Source organism: Haliotis rufescens, unplaced genomic scaffold (genome assembly GCF_023055435.1).
Source record: "Haliotis rufescens isolate VD_foot unplaced genomic scaffold, xgHalRufe1.0.p SCAF_2, whole genome shotgun sequence".
Lineage (NCBI taxonomy): Eukaryota > Metazoa > Mollusca > Gastropoda > Lepetellida > Haliotidae > Haliotis > Haliotis rufescens.
The window spans coordinates 68,165,264-68,182,821 of NW_025963890.1; the positions used below are offsets into that span (position 1 = coordinate 68,165,264).

Consider the following 17,558-nt stretch of genomic DNA (forward strand, 5'->3'; position numbering starts at 1 on the left):
AAAAAAGAATACTGCTGAGTGAAGAGTTAAATAACCAATAAAGTATGCCAGTTCAGGTACAGTTTTGCAACTGAGACAAACACATTGTGATTTCTCTGCCAATTGTGTGTAACATAACATAACAGGTGACTTATAGTGATTTCCAAAGCAAGAACAATACAAGCAAACAGTAACAGACTTCAACATTTATGTTATCACTTTATTAAATAACAAGGTCAACCAGTTTGATGAACACGAAGCACTATAAACACCCCAAGTTGATTCTGGTATAAAAGCCATTTGTTCAGAGGAATATTTACATGGATCCAGTCTGACCCCAACAAGAAATCTGTAACGAGTCGTACGAGTCATTGTTCCAATACAGTGGCATAAGTGTATAATAATTAGAGCTGTAACGATACATTTTTGCCTGATATGATACATTTCTTGATAAGATCATGATACGGTACACTTTATGGTACACTTTATGATACACAATATGATACATGAAACTTCGACACATGGCATGTTAAGAAAACCATCAATCATCAAATATTACGATATTGAAAAGAGTGAGTGAGTGAGTTTGGTTTTACGCCACTTTTAGCAATATTCCAGCAATATCACGGCGGTGGACACCAGAAATGGGCTTCAAACATTGTACCCATGTCGTGAATCGAACCCGGGTCTTCGGCGTGGCGAGTGAACTCTTTAACCACTAGGCTACCCGATCGCCCCAGCAGAACTTTGAACTTCACGATTAATTTTCAGACAAAATAAGAATCCTGCATCACTGGGTATTGATACGGTACTCATTTCATGGCACTGATGTAGCAAAGGTTCTATGAATCATGCCCCCTAATATACTTCCTTCTGGTGCTGACACTGGTGAGGGTGATTTTTGTTTGCTTGTTGTTTAACGCCGCACACAGCAATGTTCCAGGTATATGACGGTCAATAAATAATCGAATCAGAACCAGACAATCCAGCAATTGACATCATGAGCATCACTCCATGCAATTGGGATACGGTGACATGCATCAACCAAGTGAGCGAGCCTGTCCATCCGATCCCCTTAATTGCCTCTTATGACAAGCATAATCGCCTTTTACAGCATGCATGGGTTGGTGAAGACCTATTCTTTCCCGGATCGTAATGCTTGAAGGAGGAACTAAATCTCAGCTGCTGAGTACCATGCACAGATCTTATTTATCTCAACAAATGAAGGAACAAAAATTGCATAAAACAAGAAAATAGTCATTTAAAAAACGGAACCACATTTTCTTGGGTATAGGCAGACTTAAAAAATACTGTGTGTGCACAAACATGCATACAATAAGTGATGATGTTTTTCCCCAACACAAACATTAACATGAGCATGTAACACCTGAAATACGTCAACAAATCCATACTGAAGTACGTAATAATAATACAATTGGGGAAAAGGCGAATAATAATTCAATTGTGGAACACTTTGAGATTGTATCACAAGTACCGTATTCGACGTAATAAGCGCCCTGCTCTTATAAGCGCCCACTGCAATTTTTCCTAATATATTGGGCAGTGAACAATCCTAATTAGCACCCCTTCTGATTGATCAATGTACACAAGACTTATATATATATCTGTCGTACATAAACATTTCAGGCTGTCAGCATAAACCACGAAATTTATCCTTTAACTCTGTTTTTTTTCACTAAAATAATATTCTAATAAGAGCCCCCTATTTCTAATTTTGAAAGCGCCCTGGGCGCTTATTACGTCGAATACGGTAGTTAACAACTGCTAATATTTTGTCACTTCGACAAGCAATGTAACAACAAACTATTATCAGGACTCAATCACAGGGAAGAAACAATAAAGGCATGTAGGGCAGCACTGAAATTCACCCAGGATGTACATCACAATACACTATTTCAGAATATGTGTGTGAATACTTCTAATTCTTTTTATTTAAGAAGACCAAAAGCTGGTTTATTTTCCCAAATCCTGTTTTGATGTCATGTTGATGTTATTTTAAAACACCACCAATACATGAACACAAAGTATACAATTTATCAAACTAAAATGTTATTTGGCTTCAACTTTAAGACAAACTTGTGTCCAGCTAATGAAAACAATGTTTTAACTGATAAATGTCTGTAATGAATGATGCATATCATGTATCATATCGGTGAGATTAATATTGCAGTGTATCCATGGATTGTTTCATCTTATCACTATCTATTTCTACAAACTGTTCACACTTTTGTATATTCCACAAATAGGTTCATCAGCAATCTTTAACCTCAACAATGTCTTTGACTTTAGAATAGAAATAAGAAGTCAGAACACTTCCAATCTCATTAAAATCAGATCTTAATTCTCGCTACTGCTAAACAAAGATCTGAGGACATACCATTAGGGGTCACGTCAAAACGACCTTTCATCCGACCAATCAAGGCGTCGCTTACCAGATCATGAAAGTGACAGTCGGAATGTGATTTCTAATAATGCAACCTCAAAAACTTTAACACGGGGTATTCCGAACGATAGTTATGGGCTTAATGACTGAATCTATACAATCTAGACCATATATTAGCCATTCCAGAATGTTCTTTTGTTCTGGTTTCAAATTTTTACTCGAGAATTAGTCAAAATATGCTTCGAAGCGTAGTCGCCAATTTGAATTTAGTGCCGTAAAGCATGAGAAAGCTGCCTTCTGATTGGCTAATGTCTACTTCTTGTCTGTCCTTCCATTGGTCGGTCAAAATTCGCGCAAGGTCGGTCTGACGTGACCCGTAATGGGATGTCCTCAGATCTTTGTTTAGCAATAGCAAGAACTAAGATCTGATTTTAATGAGATTGTAACACTTCTCACACATTTGTTAGATTTTTCTGTTCAACCTTCCAGCAACATATTTTGGCATTTCAGAAGAGCTACAGAATGTGCCTTTCTCAATGTTTCTTTGGTTGTTTGTTGTTTAATGCCACACTCTGCAATATTTCAGCTATATGAAGGCGGTCTGTAAATAATCGAGTCTGAACCAGACAATCCAGTGATTGACATCATGAACATCGATCCACACAATCGGAATACGATGACATGCATCAACCAAGTCAGCAAGTCTGACCACCCGATCCTGTTGATTTGAGTTGTATTCAACACTGCTTTAAACAGCAGTTAGTGTCACTTTGTTTTCAGCTTGTGTTATCAGAGTGATTCAGCTTGTGGATGTTAACCACATAGTTCTGACAGCAAGGATCATAATCAGAGCTAATCTTGGCCTTGACATCATGACAACAGCACAGCCAAGGGACACAACTCTGCACATTCCATGACACGTCAGCCTACATGTCAGAACTCAACTCAGTCCTGTGCTGTGCAATAATGTTTATAACCTATATATTTATAGCTGGAATACAAGGTGCTTGTCCCAGAGTGCTTTTAGTCAATATATTTATGGGCATTAGTGTGCATTATTACAAAACAAATAGTGGCTCAGCTGAGTTCTTTTCTATTCTGAGTTGGCACATGGAACTAGATAACATATTAATATGAAGATATGTCAATTAAAACATTTCCAAATGATTACAAGAATTTCCAAAATAATGTCAATAGGTATAACAATTCACCCAATCATACTTTAAACAATGGATAATGGTTAGACTTCTGGTTTAAACAATAGTGGTTAGGGCTTAACGATGGATAGGCTGCTCTTGGCAATCATCGATGGTTAACATTTACATCTTGCTGTTCTCTCCATCTCTGCTTTGTTTTAACTGTGACACCAAGCTGCTGTGCAGGTCTGCACAAAGTGTCTTGATGCTGCAGTAATGCATGGTCGGCACCTATATATTATTCCTGGCCATATTAGACTTAACAATGAGGAGTTTTACATAACAGAGTACTTCCCTGGGCCCACTTGCACAAAGCGATCTTAGCACTAAGATGATCATAACTCCCATACTTTAACATAGGCTTACAATAGTCGTAGCGCTAAGATCACTTTGTGCAAGTGGGCCCAGGACTGAACTATTGTTTCTGTTAGGGGAGACATGGTAGACATGGTATGAATGATGATCACTTTGTTATTTATGACTTTACCCTAATTATCGTATTCGACGTAATGAGCGCCCTGTCTAATAAGCGCCCACGGCGATATTTGCTAATATATTGGCAAGTGAACAATCCCAATTGATCAATGTACACAAGACTTATTTATTCGTGTATAAAATGCACGAGTGTGTTATATACACCCTTCATTATGGGCAATTAAATTCAGGAAAAATATATCTGTCGTATATAAACAGTTTATCTTTCAACTCTGTTTTTTCCACCAAAATAAGATTCTAATGAGAGCCCCCATTTTCTATTTTTGAGAGCGCCGTGGGCGCTTATTACGTCGAATACGGTAAGTACTTTGTTTTACTGTTTGAAGGTAAATGTCTAGGTAATGCTTCGTACTTAGAGTTCTGCGATCCATTCACCTAAATATAATATACCCTTCTCTTCCTCACTGACAATACCCATATTAACAACAATTGAGCATAAACATGATACAGACTTCAAGAGACAGCCCTACTCCCTATAAAAATACTATTGCAGTAGACTAAGGAATGAACAAATATGGTAAGAAAAAAAGTCAACAATGCTGATGCACAAAGACAAACTAGACGCTTGCTGAAAAGAAAAGCAACAAAATCATACAACAAAGTTTTGGCAGTCATGGTATCTAATCATGGTATCTAATCATGGTATCTAATCACCTTGTGTATCATTTCCTTTGAGATAACAGCTGTTGAGGTAAAGCAGGTACAGCAAAGTCCTTTGTGAACACAGTTCTTGAGGTAAAATATACTACACAACAGAAGTTAGAGAACACCCGATTCTTTACCATTACCGGTACTATAGTTAATCTTTCCTGCCATTGTAATATGAAGAATCAAGTTTTTTTAACTTCTCTTGAGAAGTACCTAATATGCAAAATTAGAACAATTCACATAAGCTTATTTAAAAAAGGAGCATAAACATTTTTTCCATCTATAAATTACTGACCCTTCAGCAACCATATTTGGCAGTTGAGCTATTCATTTCTGATGAATAATTGCACCATAATAGAGTTCACGTCTAACTGAAAATATATGTTTTGGCAGCAAGAGAGATAAGCATGTGGAAGCATACCCGGTATATGTTTTTTTCATTATTAGAATAGTAACAATTGGTTTTGTGATCCTGAAGTAGTTTTATGTTTGTTAGCGAAGCGTGTTGGCAAACCCTGTTAGCAAAGCCTGTTAGCAAACCCTGGTGGAAGTTTGTATATGGATTTCTTTGTGCTATATGATGGTACTATGATTGCAAAACACCATGGATAGGAGAACCTCTTAAGCCTTAACAATACAGGACTAGTTGTCAAGACAACAAGGTCTCAAGTGATGACTGTTGGCGCCGTTCTCCCTGTGAGTTCTTGCAGCTGAGATACTTGTAGAGCTATATCAATTAATGGCTTCAGGACAACCTGCAACACAAAGTACAAATTCTTCATAAGACATTTAGAGTTGCATGTAATAATGACATAGCTTCAATGTTTCAGGGCAGTTCTTGCCACGTCATCTGTGATAAAGGGGCAGGAAGTAGCCCTGAAACATTGGGTATAATTCCGAAGTGGTTATCTATAATACTCCTTGTAAACATCCACCCAACAACTTCAAACTGCGAGTAGATGTTGTTTAACACTGCAGCCAGCAATATTCCAGATATATCCTGACAGCCTTTAAGTAATTGAGTCTTGTACAATACAATAAAATACAATGGTACACAACTGCATCAAACACTGGGAAAATGTTAGTCAACTCTGGTGCATTGGACGATTCTGCCCAATAATCCCCATCAAAGTAGGTACAACAATATTGCTTCTATATAGTACTCCAAAAAAGTTAATTCTTTCATTTTGCTGTGGTTAATCTGTAGTGCCATGACCGATTAACTTGTTTTGTTTATTTGTTTTTAACGCCACATTCAGCAATATTCCAGCTATATGACGGCGGTCTGTAAATAATCGAGTCTGGACCAGACAACCCAGGTGAAATGGGGCTTAATGTCATATTCAAGATTATGTCACTAATAAAATAGAGACGTGCATTAGGGCTGGGACGAGTCCAAATTTACTACCCGGGTACCTGACCCACTATTACCTGACCCTACCCATGTATCCACTGTAGGTCTCAAGAGTTGGGAACACAATGTCTAATTGGGAATAGTTTAACTGTAGCCCTGGCAAAAACTGTTGAGGCACATGTATGAAACCAGAGACTATACAATAGATATATGGTCTCTTATGAAACGATCAAATCATGCATACACTGAAGTTGACTAAAGCTTTATCTTTACTCAAACATATACACGTCAAAAGGAATGTGTGCATCATCAGAAAGAAATGCGAACATTAGCGACTTGTAGTGTAACCACTGAGCTATAGTGAGTTTTTGTCATTAAACAATATGTCACGTGACTAACCATGGGTTCGGGTAGTCCTGTGGGTACCTGGGTGCTACTCAGGGCCCACCCGACCCGAGTACCCGAGTTACCCGTCCCAGCCCTAACGTGCATGCATGAGAGAGTGAGGCTGCTATTCTAGTCAAAATTAATGCTGGTTTCTTCATAGTGCTAGCTCACTGAGATATCAAGCCAGTTTATCATAGATACGCCAGTCGGGCACAGTATAGTCCGAGAGATCAGTCCTCGTTTTATCCCCTCGATGCAGGCAGGGCAACAAGTATCATCTCTGAACATCCTTTGGTATGACATGGCAAGGGAATCGCACTACCAACTTTCTGCTCTCCGGGGTTCTACCCATGAGGACCAAATTGTGACACCCTACACCACTGTTCCATCTGTTCCCCTGCACGTAGAAGATGTTCACTGTAAAATCATATGCCAATATATACCTGGGAATCCAGGCCGTACTTGGCTGGGTCAGATTCGTATCCTTCAATGTACAGCCTGATGGTGGCACCACTACTTCCTGTGCCGCTCAGTCGGAATATGACACGGGAATCATCGGACATGATAAGTCTCACACCCTACAACAAACACAAGACACTGCATCAGAAGAGGTTCACACAGGTATGAGTGAGGATGACGGTCGGCAGGACAAGATAATGCTGATGTGAATGCAGATCTGCGAGCACCAACATGTAGTGTTTGAAATAGACATCAGCCCGTAGTCCCGAGGCTGACAGATTTTTTCTCTGGATGATAGTTTTACGTTTCAGCAGGCCCTTATTGCTTGCAGTTTATTTAAAGGGGAAGTGTACACGCAAAAATCACTTTCTTTCTTTTTCTAAACAAAACGCAATTTTAGAATTAACTAGTATCTGTGTTTGAAAATATACACTCATTTTTTTCACAGTGAAAGTAGGAAGCTCACAATAGTGTGAAAATGATATGCCGTTATGAGGCCTTCGTTTTTCGAGCTAAACAGGCCTGAGTTATCCCCCTTAGATTATGACGTAATTGGTGCCAATTCAACTGGGTCCCTGTCTATTCTCAACGCAAAAGATATCAAGGACCAGTTTGCGGTAAAACAACATGGTCTACGACACACTCCGGCGCAGTAGTGACTCAGCATAACACAATTCTGGCTGGCATCTGAGACACTAGAATCACAAAACTGTACCTACACCACGTGAAGCGGCTCTAACAAAGCATGATGACGTCATAATGTTTATCAATTGGCACCAATGACGTCATATTGCAAGGGGCATAAGCCATGGTGTTTTTGTTATGGAAATAGAACACTTGGTAAATGTGAAAAATATAAATCGTTTTAATGCAAAAAATATGTTAATTAAATATGATGTTTTTATATTTTTGTCTATGACACTTCTATGTTAACACTTTTAATGTGGAAAAAGTACAAGAAAAATTGGTTCATTTCTGTGTGAACTTGCCCTTTAAGTAATTATTTAAGTAATGTGATAAGGCTTCATCTATCATCACTGAGTCTCTGGGAACTCAGTGTGATAGCAGCAAATGCTTCTAGTTGACTGGTTGTGTTTTGTAGTTTTTATTGCAAGAGTATGTCTCCCTGCTTCAGCCAAAATGTTTAGGCCTTCAGTTTTTCCACTGGGCCTACATTTTTTTAAAATGTTCTGACCCTTAAGGCTCTCAGTTTACTCTGCTGAGTTTCAGACACTGCTCCCAAGTTATCTCAGAATTCTCAGATTCTCATGATTTGTCCATTACAGAGCTGACAATGCAATTTGAATGCCCACTAATACAGTTATACACTTAGAAGCACTACCATGGTGTAGAGTGGGTGGGTGAGTGAGTGAGTTTGATTTTACGCCGCTTTTAGCAATATTCCAACAATATCATGGCTGGGGACACCAGAAATGGGCTTCACACATTGTACCCATGTCGGGAATCGAACCCAGGTCTTCGGCATGACGAGCAAACGCTTTAACCCCTAGGCTACCTGACCGCCCCCATGGTGTAGAGACTTGCAATGTTAGCATATTATCATTATGAAATGTGTATTGTCTAACTGCTCTCCGTCACCAATCCTAATCTATATCAACCTTGTTATCCATCTATAAAAGGGGAGGTTACTCTCATTGACACTGACAGACCAGAACAGCTCAACAAGATGTGCACATGGACATATATTCAGATGTTTTGAAGAACAGAAGAAAGTCTGCAATGTCATATACACCTCATCTACCAACGAGTATTTTTGTACCACCTGTATACCAATGGTACTGAAGTGTGGTGTCAGATAATAATTACCGTATTCGATGTAATAAGAGCCCCACTCTAATAAGCGCCCACGGCGATATTTGCTAATATATTGGCTAGTGAACAATCCCAATTAGCACCCTTTCGATTGATCAATGTACACTTATGTATTCGTGTACAATATGCACTCGTGTGTTATATGCACCCTTAATTATGGGGAATTATTCTGGAAAATATATCTGTCGTGTATAATACGAACAGACTTTTCTTTTGTATCATTTCAGGCTGTCAGCATAAAACACGAAATTTAAGATCTTTCAACTATTTTTTTTTCCACCAAAATTATATTTTGGGAGCGCCCTTGGCGCTTAAGATGTCGAAAACGGTAGATGATAAACAATAGTATAGGTAATGAAATAGTTAAACATTGTAATGTAACTTCAGCAGGGAAGTGACATGAAATCAGATACATTTACACACACCAAGTTCAGCACCTCAGAATTACACTCCCAGTCATCTTAGCCATGAGATTATTAAACTTTGACAGTATTATGAACAGCTCTACATGAAGTACACTCTTTGAGCATGACATACTCCCTACCTGGCCTTTAGTGACGCTGTTGTCGATGGGGTCGGTGTAGGAGAAGTTGTCTGCCACAGCGACTGTATACGTCTTGTCCCCCGAGCTGTACTGCTTCCCCACAAGGGCTGGGTCAGCTATGAGTGCATTCAGATTTGCCATCATCTCATTGGCTGGGGCAGTGTCGACGTTCTCAAAGTCATGTCTGAAGAATATATTCCACTGACTATGAATGAAACTATTATGACACAGCTCTACACAGAGTGTCACAACAAACACTAAAAACAAGAAAACTTTCACACTAATTGTACACTTAAGCTTGAAGTTGTAAACTCGCAAATCTAATGATTTTTGTTTGTTGTACACAACAATATTCCAGCTTTATTATTGCGGTCTGTAAAAAATCAATCAAGTCAAAACTGTAATTGACATCATGAGCATCGATCTACACAGTTGGTATACGATGACATGCATCTACCAAGCCTGCAAACCTGACCACCCCATCCATTGAGTAGCCTCTTACAACAAGCATAGTAGGGCTGGGACGAGTCCAACTTTACTACCTGAGTACCAACCCCACTATTACCCGACCCTACCCGGGTACCCACAGTAGGTGTCAGGAGATGTCTCAAAATGTCTGATAGGGACCTTTTTTAGCATAGGCCTGGCAAAATGTAGTAAGATCCATGTATTAAACAATCTGGTCATGCATACACTGAAGTTGGCATAGTTTATATTTTTATTCAACCATATGAAAAATCAGTATGAATGCATGGGTGCATAGTCAGAAAGAAATGCGAACATTAGTGACTTGTAGTGTACCCATAGAGTTCCAGATAATTTTTGTCTTTAAACAATATATCACGTGATTAACCTGACCCGGGTACCCGAGTTACCTGTCCCATCCCTAAAGGTATAAATGCAGAATGACATACATGCATTTGCATTTGCTTCAAATAAAATGGCAGCATCTAGTCAAGACAATCTGATCGATAATCAAAATCGTTTTTGTAATGAAAAGGGTCTTACTTCACAAAGTGCATTAAATCATGTGAGCACCTTGATTAAAATAATGAAAACATTTTAAAAATATCTGTTGATGCTGAGTTGGCGGTACACATGCTTCGCGAATCAGCAATCAACCAAAATCTGCACGGTAGTTTACGAACCTGATGTTGATTTTATTGTGCGATTTTGATTGGACTATGCATAGAGTTGTTAGTCCTGCCAAAATATGACTCCATAATTGCAGCCTAGTTTGGCAAGGGTTGAAACTGGACTTCAATAGTCAGTTAACTCCCTTGCCTCGGGAAGATGTGTATCGGTTATCATAGATCATAAAGTCATCGTTTAAGCCGTACCCCACTGTCAAGGCCACCTACTGACCTCGTAAAGAAGTTCCTGCCAAACTTATTCCAGTGATCCATGAGCAGGTCTTCCACGGACTTGTTGGTGTGAGCCAGTATAGACAGCCATGCCAGCACCGCCCACACACCATCCTTCTCCCTGCCACCACCAGACACACATGATGAAGGTACTTGACATAGTAGGGGCATATAATACATTGAAGACATTCATCATTCTTATCACCACACCAGAAAATTTCAGTCTTGTTTTCCAGATGTTTTCTTGGTCTTGACCAAGATGTAGAAAGCAAAACATATTAACAATAAATTTCTGCAATGGATCGCATGAGATTAATTAGAGATTAATTTCTTTAACAAAACAACATATTTTCAACCTTACACAGCATCATAAGTTTCAATTTCATCCATGTTTGTATAATACATAATACAAGAAAATAATTTGCTTTGGCCCCTTGACAGAATGTCCAAAAGGTCAGCCTTGATAATTTATAGACAAATATCGATAATATATTGAATATAATCAGAGATCATATACACCAAAAGGATTTGATATGATCTACGCAGACATTCAGGTTTCAGTCATGTTTGTACATCGTGTGTCAAGTGTACTGGGATGCTGCTGACCTGATGTGATCTACATAGACAATTAGGTTTCAGTCATGTTTGTACATTGTGTGTCAAGTGTACAGGGATGCTACTGACCTGATGTGATCTACGCAGACATTTAGGTTTCAGTCATGTTTGTACATCGTGTGTCAAGTGTACAGGGATGCTACTGACCTGATGTGATCTACGCAGACATTTAGGTTTCAGTCATGTTTGTACATCGTGTGTCAAGTGTACAGGGATGCTGTTGACCTGATATGATCTACGCAGACATTTAGGTTTCAGTCATGTTTGTACATTGTGTGTCAAGTGTACAGGGATGCTGCTGACCTGATATGATCTACGCAGACATTTAGGATTCAGTCACGTATGTACATCGTGTGTCAAGTGTACAGGGATGCTGCTGACCTGATGTGATCTACATAGACATTTAGGTTTCAGTCATGTTTGTACATCGTGTGTCAAGTGTACAGGGATGCTACTGACCTAATGTGATCTACGCAGACATTTAGGATTCAGTCACGTATGTACATCGTGTGTCAAGTGTACAGGGATGCTGCTGACCTGATGTGATCTACATAGACATTTAGGTTTCAGTCATGTTTGTACATCGTGTGTCAAGTGTACAGGGATGCTACTGACCTAATGTGATCTACGCAGACATTTAGGTTTCAGTCACGTATGTACATCGTGTGTCAAGTGTACAGGGATGCTGCTGACCTGATGTGATCTGACCCTGTACCGAAGCTCTCCTCTCCACACAGGGACAGCCTCCCAGCATCCATCAGGTTACCAAAAAACTTCCAGCCAGTCGGAACCTCAAAACACTCCTTCCCCGTCGACTTTGCAACTCTGCAAGTATTTATTCACATCAAGTTCTTATACTGTAGTGATCTTAGATAAATTTGCTGATAACTGAAAAGCCTTACTAATTGTTATTTATATGGCTTGACAGATTCATCAGACTTTGGAGTACAAAACAAACCACAAGACAGACCATAGTACATATAAAGTCACCAACACCTAAAAGTTTCTTTCACTTTCAAACTGCAGAATGGCAATACAACATTTCACTATAACTGGCAGAGTTCTCATTACACTGGGATCTGACGCACCTGTCAACTGCTCCACTTGTGGGCATGCTCCTGGCATAACCTTTGACCCCAGTCTTCTGGAAGTATGGGATACAATCCAGGTTTTGGGCCAGGATCGCGAGCGAGTCACACGGCGTCACGAAGAATGCATTGTGTCCCAGGATCATGTTCCTGTCCTGAAAGGGGATGTACATATACAGCCAGCATTACATGTACTAGTTCCTAACCCAAGTCAGTGAACCTCCTACAATCTCCTCCTGATGTTGTCACATGTAACACATCCCTGTAGTCACGTACATTCCCGCTCCAACAATCCGCAGTCTTACTGTGAGGGAAAGACCAGCCGGTGTGAGCTGTGTCTGTCACATATAGACATGCAATTTTCACACAGACAAATGAACTAGACATCCGGTTCGTACACAACATGGATTTCAACATGCAGATTTCAGTCGACTGCAGGATTTTCAAAGCATGTGTACTGAGTACAAGTGGGTGTCGACAGATATTTTGCAAATCCAGCCTAGTTTGGCAAGGGAGGGAACTGGACTATAGTCAATTAACACCCTTGCCTCAGGAAGAGTGAGTGAGTGAGTGGGGTTTAACGCCGCTTTTAACAGTATTCCAGTTATATCACGGCGTGTCAGCTTAATGTGGGAGGAAAGCCCGAAGTCATGCAGGTCTAAGACGTTTACCACTTGGGTGAAACCCACGAGCACAGGTATGGTGCTGACAAACCTAGAAACATAATCAGGGCGAACCGGGATTCGAACCCACAATCACGGCCAAGGGACGCAACTCTGCACAGAGAATCGCGGCGCCTTAGACGACTGGGCCACTCATGCCCCCGCCTCAGGAAGATGCTATCTTATGACATCCCTTCACACACACAGAATACTGACCCCATCTCCATCGAACGCTGCACCGAAACCATGCTGTCCTTTCTGGAGCTCCTTCACCAGGTCAGCAGCATAGGTCAAGTTAGGGTCAGGGTGATGACCTCCAAAGTCTTGCAGTGGGACACAGTTGATGATGCTGGATTCTGGCGCACCGAGCTCATCCACAAATATCCGCCTCACATAGGGACCAGTTACTGGAATCAGTAGGGCATCGGGGTTATCACAAAATGCACAACTGACGTTGAAACTAAACTCTTTATGGCTGAACTACTTAAGAGAAGTTATGAACACTTGATTCTTTTATATTACTGTAGTTACGGTAATCAATTAAGGTTACTTTCTACACTGAAATCTATAAGGGCAGGTAAGCATTAATATTACTGAAATCAAGAGGTCTTGACGTGAGTTAGCAGCTTTGTGATAAATCATGGTTGCCAAATATTGAATTTGGTCATAATACATAGACGGATCCAGAGAGGGGGGGGGGGGTCCGCCAGGTCTGGGAGCAATACTGCCATAAACTTCAACCCCCATCCCCCAGACACAAGGACAACTGTCACAAGCGTGCAATGTCTGACCCTTTACCCATGTGGAAGCATATTGAAAAAAAATTACCTTGTACTTACTTACCTTTTGTTGAAAAAAAAACTCCATTGCAAACATAAGACATTAATACAACATATATCACCATGTTATGGGTTTTTGGACGCTGAAGAAACATTCATAGTTTTCTCGCTACTCACATGAACAACTGTAAATTATCTCATTCACTTACAGGCTAAAAGACAAATTTATCTTAAAAACAAGCCATCATCTGACTCAGAGTATTTACAATTTCTGTGTGACGCCACACCCCACGTTATAGTGCAAGTATTCGTGATAGAAAACGTATGATACCCGAAAACCTACGCTGCTGAAAGCTCTGGTCGAAAACAGGACAATCCGCGACGGTTGTCCGGTTTTCGATCATATTTTTCAGTGTTTTTTGTTAAATCTTTGATTATATTTTTACGCGGAAGATGATTTTTTCCAAGAACTACTGTTTTAAAAACGCGATTTTCCGCGTTTCCGCGGAGATTTCACATCCCTGACACTGTATGTTGTAGGCAGTAAAATTATCTGAGACAGGATTTTGATATTTTGGACCCCTCCCTTTTAAAAATGCTGGATCCACCCGTGCAATGGCAACCCAAATGATAGTTAACAGGGATTATCTAGACCTGCTTAGAGGCTGATATTCATTTTCAAGTCTGAAGCAATTCTAAGTACAAATTCCCAAATTGGAATTAAAAAATTGCCAAGTTATGTTATTATAGTAATAACTAATGTTGTGGCTTTGGCAGAGGTGACTTGCATTTCACAGGACTAATAAACAAGAGGCTTTAATGTTTAGTTTTACCTTCCGCATTGAATCAAATATTAAAATAATGAATTTAAGAAAAAAATTTTTTTTAAGAAAGTCCTAATTTTCAAAATGGTGTTTGTTTCCATGACGAGTGGCAGTTTAGAATCCTAGACAAATACCTGGAGGGTTGTTCAGTGGACCAGAACTTTACCTCCATGCATAGCATTGATGAGGATCTTCAATGGTGTTACTGCGCCTTCTGCCACGATGGTCTTGATGGATTCAAAGTTGAAGATCTCTTTCATATACGTGACATAGTCAGCGACAGAGTCTAGTATTTCAACAGTGAAGGTGGCGCCATCCACCTGGAACGTCTGGGTGCCTATTGTAGAGATGTCTGCCTGCAAGGCTGGACATGTCAGGTACTCTGAGATGGATTTTGTGATTTCAAAGATTCTATTTGTTATTGCCTCAGGAGCTGGACCTGGAACAATGAAATAAATAATAATAATAATAATAATAATAATAATAATCCATTTATATGGCGCTTAGACATCTATTACCCCGGTCAATGGATCAGTGTGCACTCAACAATCATTCTCAGCTCCCTGGGGAGTATACAACCCATGCTGCCTGTTAGCTGCTAGAAGGGAGAACACAGGCACAGTTTGAACAGTCACTTCCCCAAGTAGACACCACATGTGTTACATGTGCTTCAGTAATGGGGCAGCACCAAAGTCCTAGAAGCTCTCAGGACCCTAACTGCTGGACACGTTCACCCATCCATGGCCATCCAGGTCTTCCCAAAACCAATGAGTGGAACTCAAGGATGCCTGGTGTGGTGATCCTAAGTTAGAGTGAGTGAGTGAGTATGGTTTTACGCCACTTTTAGCAATATTCCAGCAACATCACGGCGGGGGACACCAGAAATGGGCTTCACCAGAAATGGGCTTCACACATAGTACCCATGTCGGGAATCGAACCTGGGTCTTCGGCGTGACAAGCAAACGCTTTAACCCCGACCGCCCCCCTAAATTAGAACAAATCCCCGGCAACCTATGCTGGTCATAAGAGGCGACACAATGGATTTGGTTGTCACTTTGATTGTTTGCTTGTTTGTTTGTTTGTTTAACGTTGCACTCAGCAATATGACGGTGGTCTGTAAACAATTGAGTCTGGACCAGACAATCCAGTGATTGACATCATGAGCATCGATCCACGCAATTGGGATATGATGACATGCATCAACCAAGTCACCGAGTCTGACCACCCGATCCTATTTGTCACCTCTTAAGACAAGCATGGGTAGCTGAAGACCAATTTCTAACCTGGATCTTGGAGTCGGAAAATAAATGTATATATTTGGATCTAATCTACTGTACCTCCATTAGGTGTGTTGAACTTGATGCCGAAGTCTCCATCTGGGCCCCCGGGGTTGTGACTTGCAGTCAGGATGATTCCTCCCTGCGTCTGGTATTTACGGATGAGGTAGGAAACTGCTGGTGTAGACAACAGGCCATTCTGACCTATCAACAACTTGGACACCTGTAGATGAAATAAATGTCATTACTCTTTGGTACTGTAACTTTTTTTTATGTCATATTCACAGTATTAAGGGTCCATATCCAACATGCGTCCCCCAACCAACTTTTAGACAAATATGTAAAGAATCTTTATACTCTACTAAGAGTGAAAATTTATTGTGAGACATCATAACACTGATGGCAATGCTCATTCTTCCAGTCACTAGGTTTGCTGTGTCCAGACTCCATTATTTACAAGCTGCTTGATCCAGCTGGAATATTGCTGAGTGCTGCATTAAACAATAATCACTTATGCATGGGACATTTCTTGTTTCTCATGACCAGCCTACACCTAAAATAAGCACTGTTACGAAACAATCTTTCCTACCCAATTTCGTTTTCACACCATATTCCAAATATTTATCTAGACCTGCTTATATAATGATATTCGGCCCCAAATCTGCAGGGAATGACAGTAAAAATTCCCAATTTGAATTAGATATGTCCCAAATCCTCAAAATTTAACAAAATATTATGGTAAAGAAATGCAATTTTGAAGAAGCTGACAGTTTCCTCCCAATTTTTCACTCCGAGATAAATCCCTGCATGCAGTGCCAATCATAGAGCGCCAGATTTGCAGGAACAATGGCCTTGGATTGTCTCTTATTTCATACTTCACAGGAATGACAAAAACAGGACGCATGGTTCATTAGAATCAACTTTACAGATTGTGAACCTATTAAAGAAATAAAATAAGAAAATATATCCTCCTTGCCTAATCAATTTCTTTTGAAAAAAGTCATGAAAAAACAAAGACATATTAATAAATGAATGTCTTTAGCAAATAAGTGTCACTAAGAGTTGCAACTTTGTTGACTCACTTGAGCTAACCATACCAACCAGGCCCTCATATATTTTATCAGCTGTCAACCAGCTGTTCACCTACTTTATCATGTTCATGTAAACATGAAGCTCACTGGTGAAAGTAGGTAAGGCACTTGGTCAAAATGTAGCATACCCCATTTGCAGCACACATTCTGATGATAAGTTCAGTTGCTTCTTTGCCATAGAATCTTCCATCACCGCCGACAACTAGAGTGCTTCCCTTTAGTCTGTCACCAACACCTGCTATGAGGGTAGCTTGGATGAAATTTTCGGTGTAGTTTGGTTGATTCTGGTAAACTTTGACAGCTTTCCTAAGTCCACTTGTTCCTGGTTTCTGGTCATCATAGGGCTTAGTGCCAACTTTTTGTGCAGTTAGCGACATTTTCTATAACTAAGTCCTACAGACTCGCAAGAGGCGATTAAAATTTTCAATCGACAACTTCGTCTTTGCAATATATTACACGCCGGGTACCTGCAATCTAGTTTGCCTGCGTTGCCATTTACTCAATGACAATGACCCCATGACCTTGACCCGTCCTTGACAGCTCAAGGACGTTGTGACGG

The 17,558-nt window shown here is 40.1% G+C and overlaps 1 protein-coding gene across 1 annotated transcript; it reads right to left on the reverse strand.

Moving 5' to 3' along the window:
- Positions 1 to 4,253: 4,253 nt before the first annotated feature.
- LOC124134623 (phosphoglucomutase-1-like) lies at positions 4,254 to 17,528 on the reverse strand. Its single transcript, XM_046499554.2, has 10 exons — positions 17,128 to 17,528; positions 15,969 to 16,131; positions 14,798 to 15,070; positions 13,245 to 13,435; positions 12,367 to 12,521; positions 11,972 to 12,103; positions 10,665 to 10,784; positions 9,300 to 9,483; positions 6,907 to 7,041; positions 4,254 to 5,477 (listed from the first exon to the last, which is right to left on the reverse strand). The coding sequence occupies exons 1-10, from the start codon at positions 17,374 to 17,376 to the stop codon at positions 5,388 to 5,390; spliced, it is 1,692 nt and encodes a 563-aa protein (XP_046355510.2). The 5' UTR covers positions 17,377 to 17,528; the 3' UTR covers positions 4,254 to 5,387.
- Positions 17,529 to 17,558: the final 30 nt, after the last annotated feature.